The following is a 16,081-nucleotide window of genomic DNA, read 5'->3' as shown; positions in this document are numbered from 1 at the left end:
GTTTTCAATCATTTGCCAACCCACCCAACTTCACCACACATCTCTCTCCTCCTCATGTTCCGCATGATATTTCTCAGTACTTTGATAGAAAAAAATATTTTTAAGTGTGGCTGAATTTTTAAGAACCATCGGCATTAAACAAGTCCTATGGGTCTACCAGAGGCATATTAACAAGCATGGCCACACAACCTGTCACAGTCCATCACTTCAGGCAAGCACAGTCAAGGCTGTCCTGAACAGATCAGACAATACACATCGTGCTGGTTTTTTTTCTGACACACTGCAATATACAAAATAATCATTTTGGACAATGAAGTCACCGTAGCGCTCAATTCAACTACCATGAACTCAAAGGTACACACAGAGACTTCTCAGACAGCCGCAAGCGTGACTGAGCATGAAAAGCATAACAGCCTCATGTACCTTACAACCTTAACAGCCAAGAATTCCACATCATCGAGCTTGCCACAAAACCAGGCTGGTACAGGAGGATATGTGATATCCCAGCCTTAACACAGCAATTAAAAAGCACCATGTAAAGACAGCAGTGACTGGTACAAAATTCCAGCTGATTATACTTGTATTAAAAGCTAGCAACACAGGAGGATGTGAAACTTTAGCTTGTTCAAAAAAAGCAAAGCAAAGCAGACTAAAAGCAAAGATAAGCTCAAGTAAGCGAGACATTTAAGGACTTTTTTTGAGGGTAAAGAAACAGAACATTTTTTTCCTGTAAATATGAAGCAAACACTAATTTTTCCCCTCTACTTGATCCTCACGTGATTTAAAAATTCATACAGTCCTAAGAGGCTGTAGCTCTGTTTTAGAAGAACGTCTGTTTAAAAATTCTTCACCTAACACTTGAAGAAAAATAAAGAAAGGGAAAGGCAGGGAGTTGTGAAGGAGAAATATTTCCTTAAAAGACAAACAGAAAAAACCAGCTACAAGAAACGGTGAAGAAAAGGGTAAGGTGGCAAAACATCAGAGGAAATAAATGTTCAGTTAGTTAAAGGAGGAGAAGCTTGAGGCTGATTTTTCACAGGCCCTCCAGAAAAGAGGCCTGGCAGCCATAGGCTCTAATTTTCCACCTGCAAACACATTCATTCCTACAGTTTGCAGGTGCAGCCATCCCATTCCAAACACACTGTTTTCTTTCACAGGAAAGCTGTACAGAACGTTCTTCAGGGAAAATGCAGAGCTGACAGCTGAATGTGGGGCAAAAGCCCAATGCAGCACAGTGCAGATGCTGGAGTATGCCTCTCCCTACACAGTCGTGCATACCAGACCCACCATGCACAGCACCATGGGGACCCAGCCCCACTGGTGGCACTGGCACCCAGACTTGGAACAGCTCTCACTTTGCAGCATTATGCCCCAATCTGCAACAGCACAATACCATACAATATTGCTGGGTACAGAGCACATAGTAAGATACTGAAAGCTTCTTCCAGGGAAGAAAAAAAGAAAACCAGACCAAAGCACACCTTCATTCCTTCACAGGCAGCACAGCAGTATCACGTGTGAAGACAGAGATACTGTGGGGAGCAAAATGTAACTTCAGTTTTCCCTTAGAACTGTGAAGAAAAAAAAGGATTGTCTGATACATTTGCAGAAAGCAGCATAGCACCCACATTTTCAGAAAGCCACAAGAGTGTGTGGGTTCTCTGTTTTTGGAACAAGAGCACAGTGAAAGCAAGCTTGTTTACTTTAGACACTGTACAAAGGCTTTTTTTTTTTTAATAAATGGTTGAAAAGATGCCTCCCCTCTGAGGAGTTAGCAGAAAATAAAAGGCAGATTTATATTTCTAATCTATGCAAATATCTACTCTACAGGGCATCACAAAGACTGCTTTATATCAGACAGTATGCAGATCCCAGGTGCTTTAGATATGCCAAAAGCATGCACAGCATCTCCACCTGCAATAACTGCTCACTCTGAGAACAGCTGGATGACTGAAAAGAAGTTAAGTAGCCTTCCACGAAAAATGCCTTTTGCTAATGTGCCAGCCCCCATACTCCCACCCAAATGGCTCCTGCTGTAGTTGCAGCCAAGCCTGAGAGGGTTCTTCTGGTTGATTGGGGCTTTTTTCTTTTTTTTTTTTTTTAATTTGGTTTATCACAAATTCTTCTAGAAATTTTCAAATTATAGCAATTAGAACATGGTGAAAACCCTACCGACACCGTAAGAAATTATCATGGGGCTTTAATTCATAATTCCCCCTGAAAGACATCTGTGGAACTGGGTGCAGGTAGAACGCCAAGACTAGAGGTGGGAGAGGTGTTGGAATTACTGAGCTCTTGGAGAAGACAGGATTAAGGTCAGGGAATACGTATAGATGGGAGTCTCAACCCAAGACAAAAGAAACAGAGTAGAATGAGTAGGGAAGTAAGAGGGCTAGAGGTTAGGAAATAGCTCTCCTAGGAGAAGGCCCAACGCCAAGAGTACAATGCTATTATGTTGAAAGGAAGGCATAGCAATAACAGTTATTTCACTGCCATTACCAGCGAGAAGAGACAGGTACTCTACAACTGATGGCTGCTTTCCGTACATTTCCCTAGGACATCCGCAGGAAGCTTCTATCACAGGTCAAGAAACACAGCTGTCCTGAGAAGCCTCACTATTGGCACTCAAAATCGCTAACCAAACAGGACTGACAATGTCCTGCTGGTGCTTCTTACCCTGTCCCAATGCTCCACTTAATTTTGCCTGAGAAGGAAAAATCCCCCCACCACTAATGTTTGCATCTTTAAGCAAGTGCCAATTTTGTAAAAAAGAAGAACTGCAAGCCAAACAGTCAAACCTGACCTACTAAAACAATTAATAGTGTCCCCCAGAGTATTCTTTGCCTCACTTTTTCTTGCAGGACTCAGAGGTTGACTTCAAAGAACTGTTAAGCTAAATAAACTGCTTTAGCAGTCTTTGTTCATTTTCTTTCCCAAGGATCCCATAGGCCCTTCTTTCTCATATTATCAGAAATACCTCTTACAAATCAACTACAGGCATCCCACATTAAATCATGGCTGTGCTTCTGTTTATATGGCAGGCGCCTGCAGCTCTACAGGTCCTCAATAACCAGGTACATGGCTCACCCAGGTAACCCATTCACCCACTCAATTACACAATACCCATCCACACCTTTGAAATTATGAGGTCATTTGGCACAAACTGAAATACAAGAAATCCCTTCTAAACATAAAAAACCCTTCTTTATCGCAAGGGTGACTGAACACTGGAAAAGGTTTCCCAGAGATGTAGAATCTTTCCACCCATGGAGATATTAAAAGCCCAATAGGACACAGATCTAGAGCAATCTCCTCTAGTTGACCCTGCTCTGAGCAGACAATCTCCGGAGTACCTTCCAACCTGAACCATCCTGCAACTCTAGTCAGCACTGCCACTTGTGTTTAGCTTCAACAAGTCAACTGACACTCCCACACTGTACCTCTGAAGGACAGCACTGACTTCTTTCTAGGTTACTATTCCACTCCTCTCCCAGCACATCACATATGGACAGGTTTCCATAGTCTGTTGACCACTGGGGGACACAGTGCCTGAAGCAGTGTTACTTTTATTTCTTCATCCTCATTTGGTTTGTGCAATACAGGAAGTTACCAACAAAACCACGAAGAGCTCCTGACCACTACCAACACCTGCAGGCAGCTAAAATCCAGAAGCCAGCTGGGATAATTAGCATTTTAGACCTCCAACAATAATGATAAAATGCAAAGAAGTTACGATTTTATAAATAAATTATTATGGCTTCACCTAAATATGTATTGTCTTATTTGTACAAGGATTCCTCATGTTGGCCCCAATCACCAAACAACAGCAGAACACAAAACAGTCCACAGACGGTTTTGAGGAGTCAGATGGTCTTTCAAATATGAATAATTAAGGAACACTGCCTCAGAGCCACTGACCAACCCCACAAGTAATGTTCCTCTCAACCAACAAAACCTAAAAGCCTTGGACCATTTTCCCTCTTCACACTGACAGCCCATGATGTACGGAGGGCTGCAGTCACTGGAAGCAGAGGGAAATATGCAGTTTGGGACAAATCTCTCAAAACTAGCTATCAAGACAAAGTCTATAATCCTACAGATCAGAGGCAGAGTAAACAATCTCAGTAAACCAGTTGCTTGGTTTTTTAATACTTGTGGATTATGTAAGTGTTTGCTGACGTATTCTCAGAAAACTTTTCATCATCTTCAAGAATATAAGTCAACCCTGGAAATTCTAGTCTACAATTAACTAAAAGTCTGGACTGAGAGATGAGTTTCACCTCAAGCTCCAAACACGCCAAGGCAAGCTCAGGATTGGAGATGTTTCCACCAAGAGAAGGTTACAAAGGTAACAGGTTCCAGGCTAGCTGTGCTGTCACTAGCTTTGCAGCTTCAGCCTTTGGTGATGGTTTTGTTTTGGGGTTGGGTTTCTTTGTTTGTTGTGGTTCTGCAGCTTCCCAGGAAATGAAGTCTCTGATCACGAGTTCTGCATTTAAGACAGATTTGTCATTTGTAGGTAAGTGCTAAACATAGGCACTGCGTGGGCAAGTCTAGTGCCTACCTTGCCATCACAGGTAATTGTATCATGATCAAGCTTAATCCTAAGAGCAGCCATTCTCAACTTCAAAACAAGTGTTTAAGCAGTTTACCAAGATCCAACAAAGCCAAAAAAAAAAAATTTACAAGAAACCCCTCATCTGTCCTTCTAATTACACATTAGACTAAGCCTTTCTCCGCCATTTGTTTCAGAAGAGTCCACCCTGTCCCCATCACTCACTGCTTCAAACATGAAATTTACTGCATCTACCTAAAACTGCACAGTTGAAGGTTTGCTGCCATCACATCACCGACAGTGAAACAATTCCACTTCAGGAAACAAAAAAACCAAACCAAAAAAAAATGTTAACAGGCTATTCTGTACCTGAGATCCATTAGTAAGCTGCTGGTTTTGCTACAGACATTTAAAGAAACATAAGAGGCACTTGTAAGAGTCTGCAGCTTATGTTATCAGTCACTTCAGAAAGAAAAACAATTCAGCAGCCACTCCAATTGAGAGGGCTGTGAAGTTCAATTGTCACTGAAAAGTTTTGTTATTACCAACCTGGGCAGAATGAGCAAATACACCTCTGCAGGTGAGCTATGAATGAGCAATCAGCACTGCAGGCTGCAGCTTGAAGAGATGATAGCATCCAAGTAGCTACAATGCTTCCTTGCACACAACTAGGCCAGGATTGGGATGACAGAAGTGAGCAACAGAAAAATACAGACATTCCGACTGCATGTTAAATAATTCTGAAGGAAAAGGTATGAGGCTTCCCTCTCCCACCGTGTACAAAGCAGGAACACAGAGATACAAACACCCCTGTTCAGTCTACTCCCAGGAAAATTTAAGTTTTGTGATGCTTTCAGCCCACTGTTTGGCAAGATTTCTGCATATACACTAGTCAAAGGACTGCTTGACAGCTGCTTTTTTAGGAATCAAATCATCTGCATCCTACCAAAGTTAATTCTCCAGTTCATTGTTAAGAAAAAATCCTTTAAAATACACAACCTGCAATATAAAAAACACTTCATATCTTGCGCACCTTCTAGAATTAAAGCCACTCCTCCTCTGCTACTTATACGTCTTTTTTAGACATGACGACCACATGGTGATTTTCAAGTTTGCAGCAACAGAACATTTTTTTTCAATGTGGAGGCTTCTGCCACCCTGTAGCCCTCACCCACTTATTCCAGGCTTTACCTCTAATTGTGCTGATGCAACTTTGCTCTAGATGAGATAAATGAAATAACTTTAGTTAAACGAAAACAAGCCCACCCCTTTTTTGGGTGAGGTGGGCTTTTTTCTTTTTTCTTTTTTTTTTTTTTTTTAAACTCAAATACAGCACAGATGTGCAAAAACCACACAGTGATGTGGTTTACAAGAATAGCCCCCCAAAACAGTTGCATTGTTACAACTGCAGCACAGGGCTCTGAATAAAAGAGTAATTCCCACTGAAGCTGTTTGCAAAGGTGCACACTGATCATAATTAAAGAACTAATGCCCTCTAACAATTTTAATCCTTTTATGAAGTGTAAAGAGAAAAATCAGGAGTGGGATGGGCAAAACCCAGAAAAGATGCCAAAGTTCACTTTCAGCAAAGCACAGGTAAACATAAGAATAATAAACTAAAACTGTATATAGAGGTCCTTTGCCTATGGCTTCCTTTTAATCAGTAAAAGGTTACAGAAAAAGAATATGGTCACCATGGTCCCTTTCAGAATTTTTATCAGGTTTTTAAACACACATCTATTATTCCCTTTGTTTCTGCAGTTGGTCATGTATAATCATTCACCAATGCTGCCTTCACCCCCGCCCCCAAACAGATATAATCAAGTGGTGACTTCTCTCACTTTTTCCCATTTGGGCAACCATCAGGAAAGGAAAGAACCAGATGGTACCTGAGCAAATATTGAATGCCAGAAACAGAGCAACTGTTCGTTCCCTCCCAGCTATATCACAATAGTGTGAACAGAGGGAAATCACATACCTTGTTACCTCCTGCTGCAGTCGGGAAACACTGGGCACATAAAACATTACCCCAAAGAAAAGCAAAGGCTCATTGGCAAATTTGTCCAGCTGCTTCTTCAGAGGCTTTTCCAGTTCAACCCAGCGGGCTTGCTGGCTCTTGCTGAGAAACCAAAGGCCAAAGTAGTGTGTCTAGATAAAGAAACAAAATAGCACCAGTTTACCTTTTTCAGCTAGATCACATACACAGTCAATGACATAAATTCAAATAAGAACAGATGGCATTGAGTAGATTTTTCCATATGCAAAATCAGAGTAATTTATTTTCTACTGTCCTTTTTTTATTTTTAGGACAATCTTAAAGACTACGACAAATTAATATTACAATATAATATGCTTCATGGAGTACTATCTGCCCCATATCATCTCTCCCAAATGCATATGAAAGAGCTCCAGCATTATGGCACAGGTGACACATGATTTATGGAGTGTCTTGAGTCTTTGCTTTCTATTACACCTGTGCCTTGTGAACAGACAGCAAACACCAGGCCTGAATCAAAGCACAAAGGCTTCATAAGACACTGGATCAGGCACACTGCAGGCAAACACAGACTCTTCCAACTATAAAAAAGAATGCAAGCCCACATATGGATATGTCAAAATATATCTACCAATACCAGAACCTTTTACCCAATACAAAACATGTTTACCCTTTTTTTTTTTTAAAAAGCACACTACAAGGTTTTATGATGGACAAGTATTACACTTAAAATGTCTACCACACACACAAGTTGTTTGCTCTAGACTCTTACAGAAATACCAGTTTGAAAACCTCAGCTATTTCCTAGCCTGTGTAAGTCTCAATGGCTGTAGTACCTCCTGTATAAGCCACATGGGACTCTTGCTGGTCAAGAGTAATTAACAAGGAACAGCGTTCAGAACTAGAGCTGCAAATACTACAAATTGGTAATAAGCAGCTGAAGGAATAGCCAATCCATCATGAAGGATTCTATTGAAAAAGCCCTTAAACAACTGTACTAAAACACACTGATCTACTACTGCAGGCAAATGCATGTTATAATTAGCAGGAAGTACTACAAATATAGATCTGAAGAAAAGGCAAAAAAAGTATTCATGTTTAGCAAAGGAACTGATCTGTCAGGTGCTTGGAAATCCAGCTGTAGCCCTGTGACGTTCATATCAACATCTTTTTCTTCTTTATTTCAGTTCATAGCATCTGGAGCTTTCCAGCAATGCCTTCAATATAAAATGCCACTCTGTACTAACACCAAAGCGAATGAAACAAACTGTGAGAGGAACTTTTGCAGCCACCAAGCAGATTTAGGATCTGAAAGTGGGATCATCACTATTTCTGCATATTTCTCTCATTTTATTTCAAAAAACTTTCTTGGTGTTTAATCCAACTGATTCTCTATTCAACGAAAGCTTGCCAGTAGTTTCCATTAGATTAGGTTAACCCTAAAACAAATAAAATACTTATTTTGTGGTTATAGCTTAACTTACCTGGACAACAATCCTTCCACAGGTAGTCACAATCCTTTATACATAGCATCACATTTTAAATGAAGATACATGAGACAAATAATAGAAAAAACCCTGTCTGCTGTTTTATAAAGTTTTCATTTGAAATTATTTTCAATACACTTAGGAAGTTTGGCCTACAAATCAACCATCAAGATTTCACCAACTGGACTTCCCAGATGTTCATGCTTTTAAATAAAGTCTTCAAAAGTAGCAGACAAATTGCAACCATTACATTTTGCAAAAGCCACCATCAGCAGCCTGTTTCACTTTGGTAAGGATAAAAACCATTGCACGTACCATGACTTAGCATACAACCCAAGGGCAACTAATGCAATATTGAAATATTAAAATGCTTAAAAATTACAACAAGCCAGCAGGGGCAACACTGCTCCAACCATTTTATAGCTGAGGGCATGCAAGAGGAAACCATATGCAAAAACTCTGAATTGCAGTGCAGGTGTATTTACTTTAGGGTCTCATTACACACATATTTTCAACTTTGGAGAACATCCAGACTAGCATTTAACTAAGGTGATAACCATTCAGCTTGATTCCTCAATTAAGCCCAACAAACCTGCAGTATAGCTTGAACACTGTTCAGCCCTTTCTCTTTGATGTTAGTGAAGCAAGCTAGTTTTTGTTGTTTTTTTTTTTAAAACAGAGAATCAATGTAGTATTTCCTTCTAGAATTTAAAGGCATCTTCAATGAAACAATCAATCCAGGGCACAAATAAATCAAGAAGTCAGCATCTCCCATAGGATAAACTTAAAACAACACTAGCCAATTCACTGATACATGCCTGCTTTCCCTCTGTAGTCATCACTGGATAAAAAGTTCTTTCTGATGAGGTCTCCATGACAGTAATTAGATTAAAATGAAGGTGGGAGGGACAGTGGAGATAGCAAAAGAAAGGAATTCATGTGAAGGCAGAAAAAAGCACAGTGATTTTACCACCTCATAAGGGAAAACCTTTAAAGAACAAACTCTTGAAAATCACTGAGGGCAGCCCATCCTCAATAAGAAACACTGCAGAGCTGTGAAAACAAATCTTCCATATTCCTTTTTTTAAAAGTAAACATTCACATCACCTAGGGCCCAAATTTGCAGTGTCCAGTACTTGTAAAACATCTAGCAACTAAGATGATTTGGAGTCTGAAGTCTGAAAGAATTATTCAAGGGATTAAGCGTATTGCAATTAAACAGCTCAGATGAGCACGGTCCCTCCCCTTTGAGTGAAGACAGGGGAACAACAAAAATTTAGATTTGCTACAGTAGAAAGGCTCTTCAAGCACTGAATCCAGAACCCTGAATCACTTCCAAGGAATAGGAAATTAAGGGAATGTAGTGTTCAAGCTTCTAGACTACAGCAGATACACTGGACTGACAACAGCAGCACACATTTCACACAACTAAAAGATGACTGGTTTCCTGGAGAGCAGCCAGGAGAGGATCGAGCAATTGCAGATAAAGAACCGAGACTGCAGAGCAGTGTGCAAGTCACAAATGCATGCACTTTGGAGAGACAACCAACACAGTTACCTGAATATCAGCTCCCTGTGGTCAGGAGCTTTACTTCTTGAAAACGTTACCATTTTTAACAACCTGCAGTGGGGAAGGACTTCTGTAGGCACTTCTGTGAACGTCTGAAGACAGTCTCTCCCCCAGGAACAGTAGTAATTCCCAAACAGGAACAGAGGAATGTGGGACTGGAAATGGCTGGACCATCAAGTTCAGTATGCTATGACCAGGCATATGACAGTCCAGAAGGCCTTACAGAACCTGAGTCACACATTGCCACACACTCCAGCCCACAAAACATTTTTACAGTACAGACACCCCACAAATTAAATGAGGGGATATAAAAATGGGATTTTTTTCGCTATAAGCAGCTGCTGGAAAACTAGGTTGATTCCAAAAGCTAGTCTGTTTGTCAATCTATACAAAGTGAACCACTGACTTCACTCCAGTTTTCATGGAATAAATATCTACACCTACACCTCGCAGGCTCTGAAGTAACACAGGCTGCTCTAGCAGGTACATCAGCAAAGTGGCAAAAGAAAGTGAATGATGCTTCACTTCTGAAAAAAAAAAATCCTTCTTCCAGTCACAGTTGACAGATTGGTGATAAACACTGAAGGAACACTTTTCATAATGCTAGATGTATGCACATGCATCCATTCTGCAGACAAAGAGCTCCAGTTGCTAGTGCTTTTGGTCTGCCTAATCTGCAAATACATGAAGAGCTCTGTTAGAAAAAAGTTTATATTAATTTTCTTTCAAGGTTTTAAAATTTGTCTTACCTACCACACATGACTTCATACCTGGTACAAGGAAACCAGCTTACATTCCTCCAGGAACTGCGGTCCTCTGCTAAAGCAGCGGAAAAGAACCAGAGCACCTGCACGCCCCAATGACACTACATGAAAAGGCAATCCTCAAAAAATGGTGAGTCAGGAAAGAAAACTGGATACAGAAAATCTGTGCTGAGAAGTCCTGAAAAGGGTGACATTATAGCTGCCACTTCAAGAGGCAACATACTTGTTTTGGACCTGGACTTTGTTGTATTCAAAGGCAGGGGTAGTCCTGGACTTGGATGTCGGGCAAAAAGAGCAGAATTGTCAAGAACAGGAGAGGACAGACACTTACTAAACCAGCAAATCTCACTCAAAAGAATCCAGCGAGACAGTTGGATCGGTGTTTATTAAAGCATCTGATTAAGCAGCCAACTAAATATTTATTCTTGAGAAAGAGACAGAGTTCCAGCTCCTGTGGGCAAAAAGCATTAAACCCTGCTATCCCGGGGTGGTCACACAGAGGGGAAAGCACCATTTACAGAAGCCAATTGTTCCTAGAAGGTCTCTTGTCCAAGTGCTGCCTGAACCCCATCCCAATTTAGCTGGCAAGATGTGTCAAACCAAGCCAAACTTTGAGGCAACCTGGCTGCCGAACAGAGGTTTCCAGTTGTGCCCTATGAAGGGGAGACACTTGCTAGGGCACAAAAAAAAAAGGTCAGAATGGCAGCAAATGGCCACTGCTGCACAGCAGTCAGCATCCATCTGCCGTGCTCAGTCGACCACCCTCTTTTGGTTTGGGTTTTGCAGCATCCTAGCGCTGGAGAAATTGTGAAATTCATCTTGAAAGAACAATTTTGGTTGGAGAGGACCTTCTTCCAGCCCCCTCACCCAACCTTACAATATATCAGAACATTCCCTCTTCAAGCTTTTTATCATTTTATAAAGTGAATTAAGAACAAACAGGAGAAACAGACATGAAATCTCACAACACATTTGTACAGATTACTCTGCTATTTCAAGCAGGTGCACTTACTCTTACTTGAAGGGAAAAGTGACATTATAGTGGGGAAAAAAATCCTTGTTATAATCTGTGCACATACATATGAGATTATAAAATTACATTTCTGACCTTGTCTTTCCTCTCTTTCCTTTCCTCCCCTCTTCTCATCTTTACTTTTTACATAATGCTGGCATAAGGGCTCATTTTATTGGAACTGGTAACTGTTCAGCTAGAAGACCTGACGCTTTGTCAAGAACTTTGATGAAAAGGATAAAATCAGATTTTACAGTAGTTACATGGCTACACTTTCTACTGACCCATTCCTGAACCCTGACTCAGTCAGGGAGGGAGTTGCATTCCTCAGAGATCAAATAGAAATGTGCATAATCCATTAGATACTGTTTTTCAGTCATGTGTGGTATAATGATCGACAGTCCTTCACAACAATATGTACAGTCATCTCAGTTTTACTTTGTAGTGGGGTGTGGGGTGGGGTTTGTATAGTTTTTTCTTTATTTCTAAGAAATCAGCTTGAGTGACAGACACATGGATGTGTTCCTAACATGAAGGTAAAAGTTGCAGTACACCTGGGATTTACCTAAACGTAAGACCAAACTAAAGTATCAAACAAAAAATTGATCTTTTAAGAGAACACGCATTCTTACCTGAGACTGCATGGAGGAGACAAACAGGATTTTAGTACTGTTTTGTAAGCATGGGATTTAATGAAGCTTAGTTTCTGCCTTACTTGTACAACAGAGTTTGCTGATCTGGATTTCTAAGAAAACACATATTCCAGCTAAAGTCTTTGCTGCATTTGGGGAATTTAAAAAGTATCTCTCCAATATGGACACTTTCAAGGATTTTCTCCTCAACCGGTACACTTCATGGGTTTCTCTCTTCTACCCAGCTATCCAGTTGCACAAATCTTGTAGAAATTTAAGCTTTGTCATTCTTCGTATTCTTGACCCTTATGTAAAATTTGATTGGTCAGTGAGGGAAGGGGACAGCCACCGAATGATTACATTACCCTTGTTTCCCTGCAATAATGGCAGGAAGACTAAAAGGGCAGAAGAATTGAATTTTGGGTCAGAGAAAAGGGACAGCACGCAGCATCAGCCACCTCTAAGCTTCCTAGCTCTAGTTCTTCATCGCAATAGAAGCAGAAGAGGATACAGGGAGGAAATCCTCTCAGGGTTGAAAAAGGCAGGTAGTTGTCTTCTCTCCTAAACATTTAAAGCAGCAATGGATGCTACCAGAACCAATCAGAAAGATAGTAAAAAAATAAACCCAAAAACCTTCTGTCCAAAAATGCTGTGCTGTTGAAATCTGAACTTTATAAAATGGGTTCAGCGTTGCCAAAACCTTGTTTAGAAATAAAGTGGGGAGGGCGATGAAAGAAGGGGAAAGTGTTCCAACGACATCAAAGCGCTCTCTTCTGTGTTGTGAAAATATTTTTTATCTTGAAACACAAACTTTTTGTGCTAACATATTTCTTTGCATGACACACATAATTTTGAAAAATAAAAAAACCCAAAGCAATAGAAAACCCCCATGAAATTGAACACTCACCAAAACAACTTCCTCTGCTACTCTACTGACTGATCTCTTTTTCTGGAAAATTTTCAAACTTCAGGCTTTGTTCCAAAGTGGAACAAAACACATTCTGAAATCACAAAATGCTCTGTGGAAAATAATGCTAACCCCCTGACGGAGCTATTGTTCGCAAATGCAGGTGGACCTCCAGAGAAAAATCATTAGGCCTCAGACTTCTGCTGTGCCAACTAGATAAGCCCACAATGAGTATGAGGAGAATCACGCCATGCATTTCACTCTTTTCTGCACTGGAAGGAAAGGGAAAGACCTAACCTAACCTTTCTGTAAGCATCGAAAACCAGAAATTAAAAAAAAAAAAACAAACCAAATACAAACAGTAAATTACTGGCATATCTGCGTCTCTATAAGGGGAAGGGGAAGATGATTCCACTAAAATCCATGTGACAAAACCCCCCAAATCGGAAAAATAACTATGCAATATTCTCTGTTGCTGTATTGCTGCCTGCACATTTCCCTGCCTATTCCGAACACACACAGAAATCGAGATTCTTCTCTCATTCTTTATCATTATTGATGTACAAAAAGAGGTTTTTGTTTAGTTTTCATCTGCACCAGCTATTTGTATGCTACCTTCCAGGTGTCACCATTACAAAGGGCTCTGGACCAACAAATGTAAGGCACTGCAAGATCGTTAGATTTCCCAGCTGTGCTTACAGAAAGCTTCAGCCAGGACAGTCAGATAACAGTAATTTCCAGGCAATGGTTTTCAACTTGTGATTTGCAAAGCCTATCAGCATGCAGAATACATGTAAGGAGTCCACAGAACGTAAGTATGGAAAGACAGTTCATTTGTGCCATGTACATTGGAGAGATATTTCTAAAAAGGCCTCAACACTTAAAACACTGAACTCTACAGCAAGGAGGTACAAAACAAAAGATTTCAGTCTTTATTAAAGTAAGACTGGGTTTCTTCAGCCTATTCACAGAAGCATTGGGAATGTAAAAGAAGCCTTTCAGAGTTTCGGATGTGAAATATTTCAGTTAAAAGAAAGGAAGAAAAAACCCCACCATCCTCAAACTGTTACTAGTTGCTCCTGCTAGTAACACAACTGTTCAGTATGTTAGTAACAAGAATGTATTTAATATGAAAGCAGATATTTAAAAAGCCAGTGGTCTCCTTCTGGCATAATTCAAACCAGCAGCGTTGGTGAAACCAGGGCTATATTCAGATAAAAGTTACTGTAACTTGGCCATTGGCATCCCAGCTCAGAAAGTAACACCCATTGCTTTCTAAGAAAAGAAACCTCATCTCTGTATTACAAACTGCTCTCAAAGCTATGATGAATGAGCAACAGCACAAAACCCCAAGAGCCGTTCTGCCTTCAGTTTTCATGCAACCAGAATATGTTTGTCCAAGCTCCAGCTGCTGATCATATCTGGCCAGCTCTGAGAATAACATGATTCAAACAGACTGCCGAAGCTAAAAATGTGTCATATTACACAGTGACAGATGGTCTTTCCTGGGTTACTCTTACCTCACGTAATTCCAGCCTCTGAGCAACAGCTTCCAAGCACTCCTGCCCCGTGCTCTCCACAGAGAGGGTGCACTCGATCACATTGCTGTCCAGAAGACGGATCCTTGTCACAAAGCAGTTCTTGCTCAAGACGTTGTAGCGTCTGGTCCGTCGCAGTTTCAGCCCGAAAGGCATGGCTGTTGGCCTGGAAGGTCACCCCTTCCCTGTACTCTCTGAGACTTATCAGCAGACTTGTCGACTTGCCTTGAAAGCTTCTTCAATTAGCACTACTCTCCTCCAGAAATGGAGGTAGCTGTCCATTCCCAAGGTGAGCTGCAAGGGATTCCTGCAAGATACACACAAATAGGTAGAGTTAATTGTGAAGTAAGATGTGCCTAGGGATCAGAGCCACATTTAAACCCATAAACCAAACACCTCAACACACAGGATTGCCAGGAACTTACTACATCTCCCAAAAAGAACACCTTGTACAACAAAACTTTCAAAATTCTATTTTGGCGCTGAATTTAAAGCACAGATTTAATTGCAAAGCCATTCTTTGAGAAGCTCAGTACAAACAGCAACTCTACAGGGCACACATCCAGAGGTGCTAACTCTCCCACCATTACCCCCACCACAGGGGTCTATAACATAATCTTCAAGTTAAATTTTGGTGCCCTCAGGCCAGCTTTGAAAGCTAGCTTAAAAAGCTAAGGAATAGAGGCATTTAAAAGAGGTGCGATTTTGGAAGAAGAAAGGTTGGCTGCAGTCAGCAGGAAATGCAGGGCTCAGGACCTCTGAAAAAAAAAAAAATCAAACCTAAAGTATGCATGTGAAAGGCAAGAAGCATCTGAGTCATCTCAGGGAAAGCTCCTCTGAAGCAATCAGCAAAAACATTTTGCTCATTTCCAGCTCCAAAGCAATTCTGCATTTCAAACCTTTCAGGTGGAATGAGTAACTGCAGGAACAGCTGTCAGAGACCAGGATCAATCAGAGTGGGAGGAAGAAAATGCATATTCTAGATATTGTTTCTAATTACTACTCCTAAAATTTATCAGGGACACTTGCAACTGTTAAGCCAAAATACAAAGTAGGCAGAAGAACTAGAGATACAGAAATAGTGACATTTAAGAAGCTATGATGCTCCTCCACAAGATCCATTTACTAAAAAAAAAAAAAAAAAGATAAATTAGTTAGGAGCAGGTTCAAGCTAAACCAAAACACAACATTTGCACTGGCATAACTAGCTTTAAAATGTGACTTTCCACATGCAGACAGGAATTAAATAAAATGCAAATTACTTGCTACCACAGCCTTCCTGGTTTTGTTTGAATATTCTGGAGAAAGAGATGGTGGGACACTAATGCTGCCATTTAAAAGTCCATTTCTCTTAACAATTAGTACTGCAAACAGAAACTAGCTCCCATTTCCTTGCTCCTTAAGAGAAGGAACAGAAAGCACTGCCATCAGAGTATGCATCGTTCAGCTGAATGCGACATTTCACAAACAGATAGTACATTGCTCACAGGTATCATTTGGCATAAAACTGCATGAATGAGTTATTTTAACTTTTTACTTAATGTAGCTGCTATGGAGATTATTAGAAGCAGACCGATGGACTACAGGAATTACCGTTATCAAATACGTAATAGTTAGGTTTCT

At 40.6% G+C, this 16,081-nt stretch overlaps 1 protein-coding gene across 2 annotated transcripts in view; it reads right to left on the bottom strand.

Moving 5' to 3' along the window:
- PTPN14 (protein tyrosine phosphatase non-receptor type 14) overlaps positions 1–16,081 on the bottom strand; it is a 117,262-nt gene that overhangs the window by 59,263 nt on the left and 41,918 nt on the right. For both annotated transcript variants that reach the window (XM_075088905.1, XM_075088906.1), the window contains 2 exons: positions 14,441–14,765; positions 6,531–6,700 (listed from right to left, as the gene is read on the bottom strand). In XM_075088905.1, coding sequence (XP_074945006.1) covers positions 6,531–6,700; positions 14,441–14,614 — 344 coding nt within the window. In that variant the 5' untranslated portion in view covers positions 14,615–14,765. The remainder of the gene's footprint in view (positions 1–6,530; positions 6,701–14,440; positions 14,766–16,081) is intronic.

Source organism: Phalacrocorax aristotelis, chromosome 3, assembly GCF_949628215.1.
Source record: "Phalacrocorax aristotelis chromosome 3, bGulAri2.1, whole genome shotgun sequence".
Lineage (NCBI taxonomy): Eukaryota > Metazoa > Chordata > Aves > Suliformes > Phalacrocoracidae > Phalacrocorax > Phalacrocorax aristotelis.
This window is presented reverse-complemented; position numbering and strand designations above follow the sequence as displayed.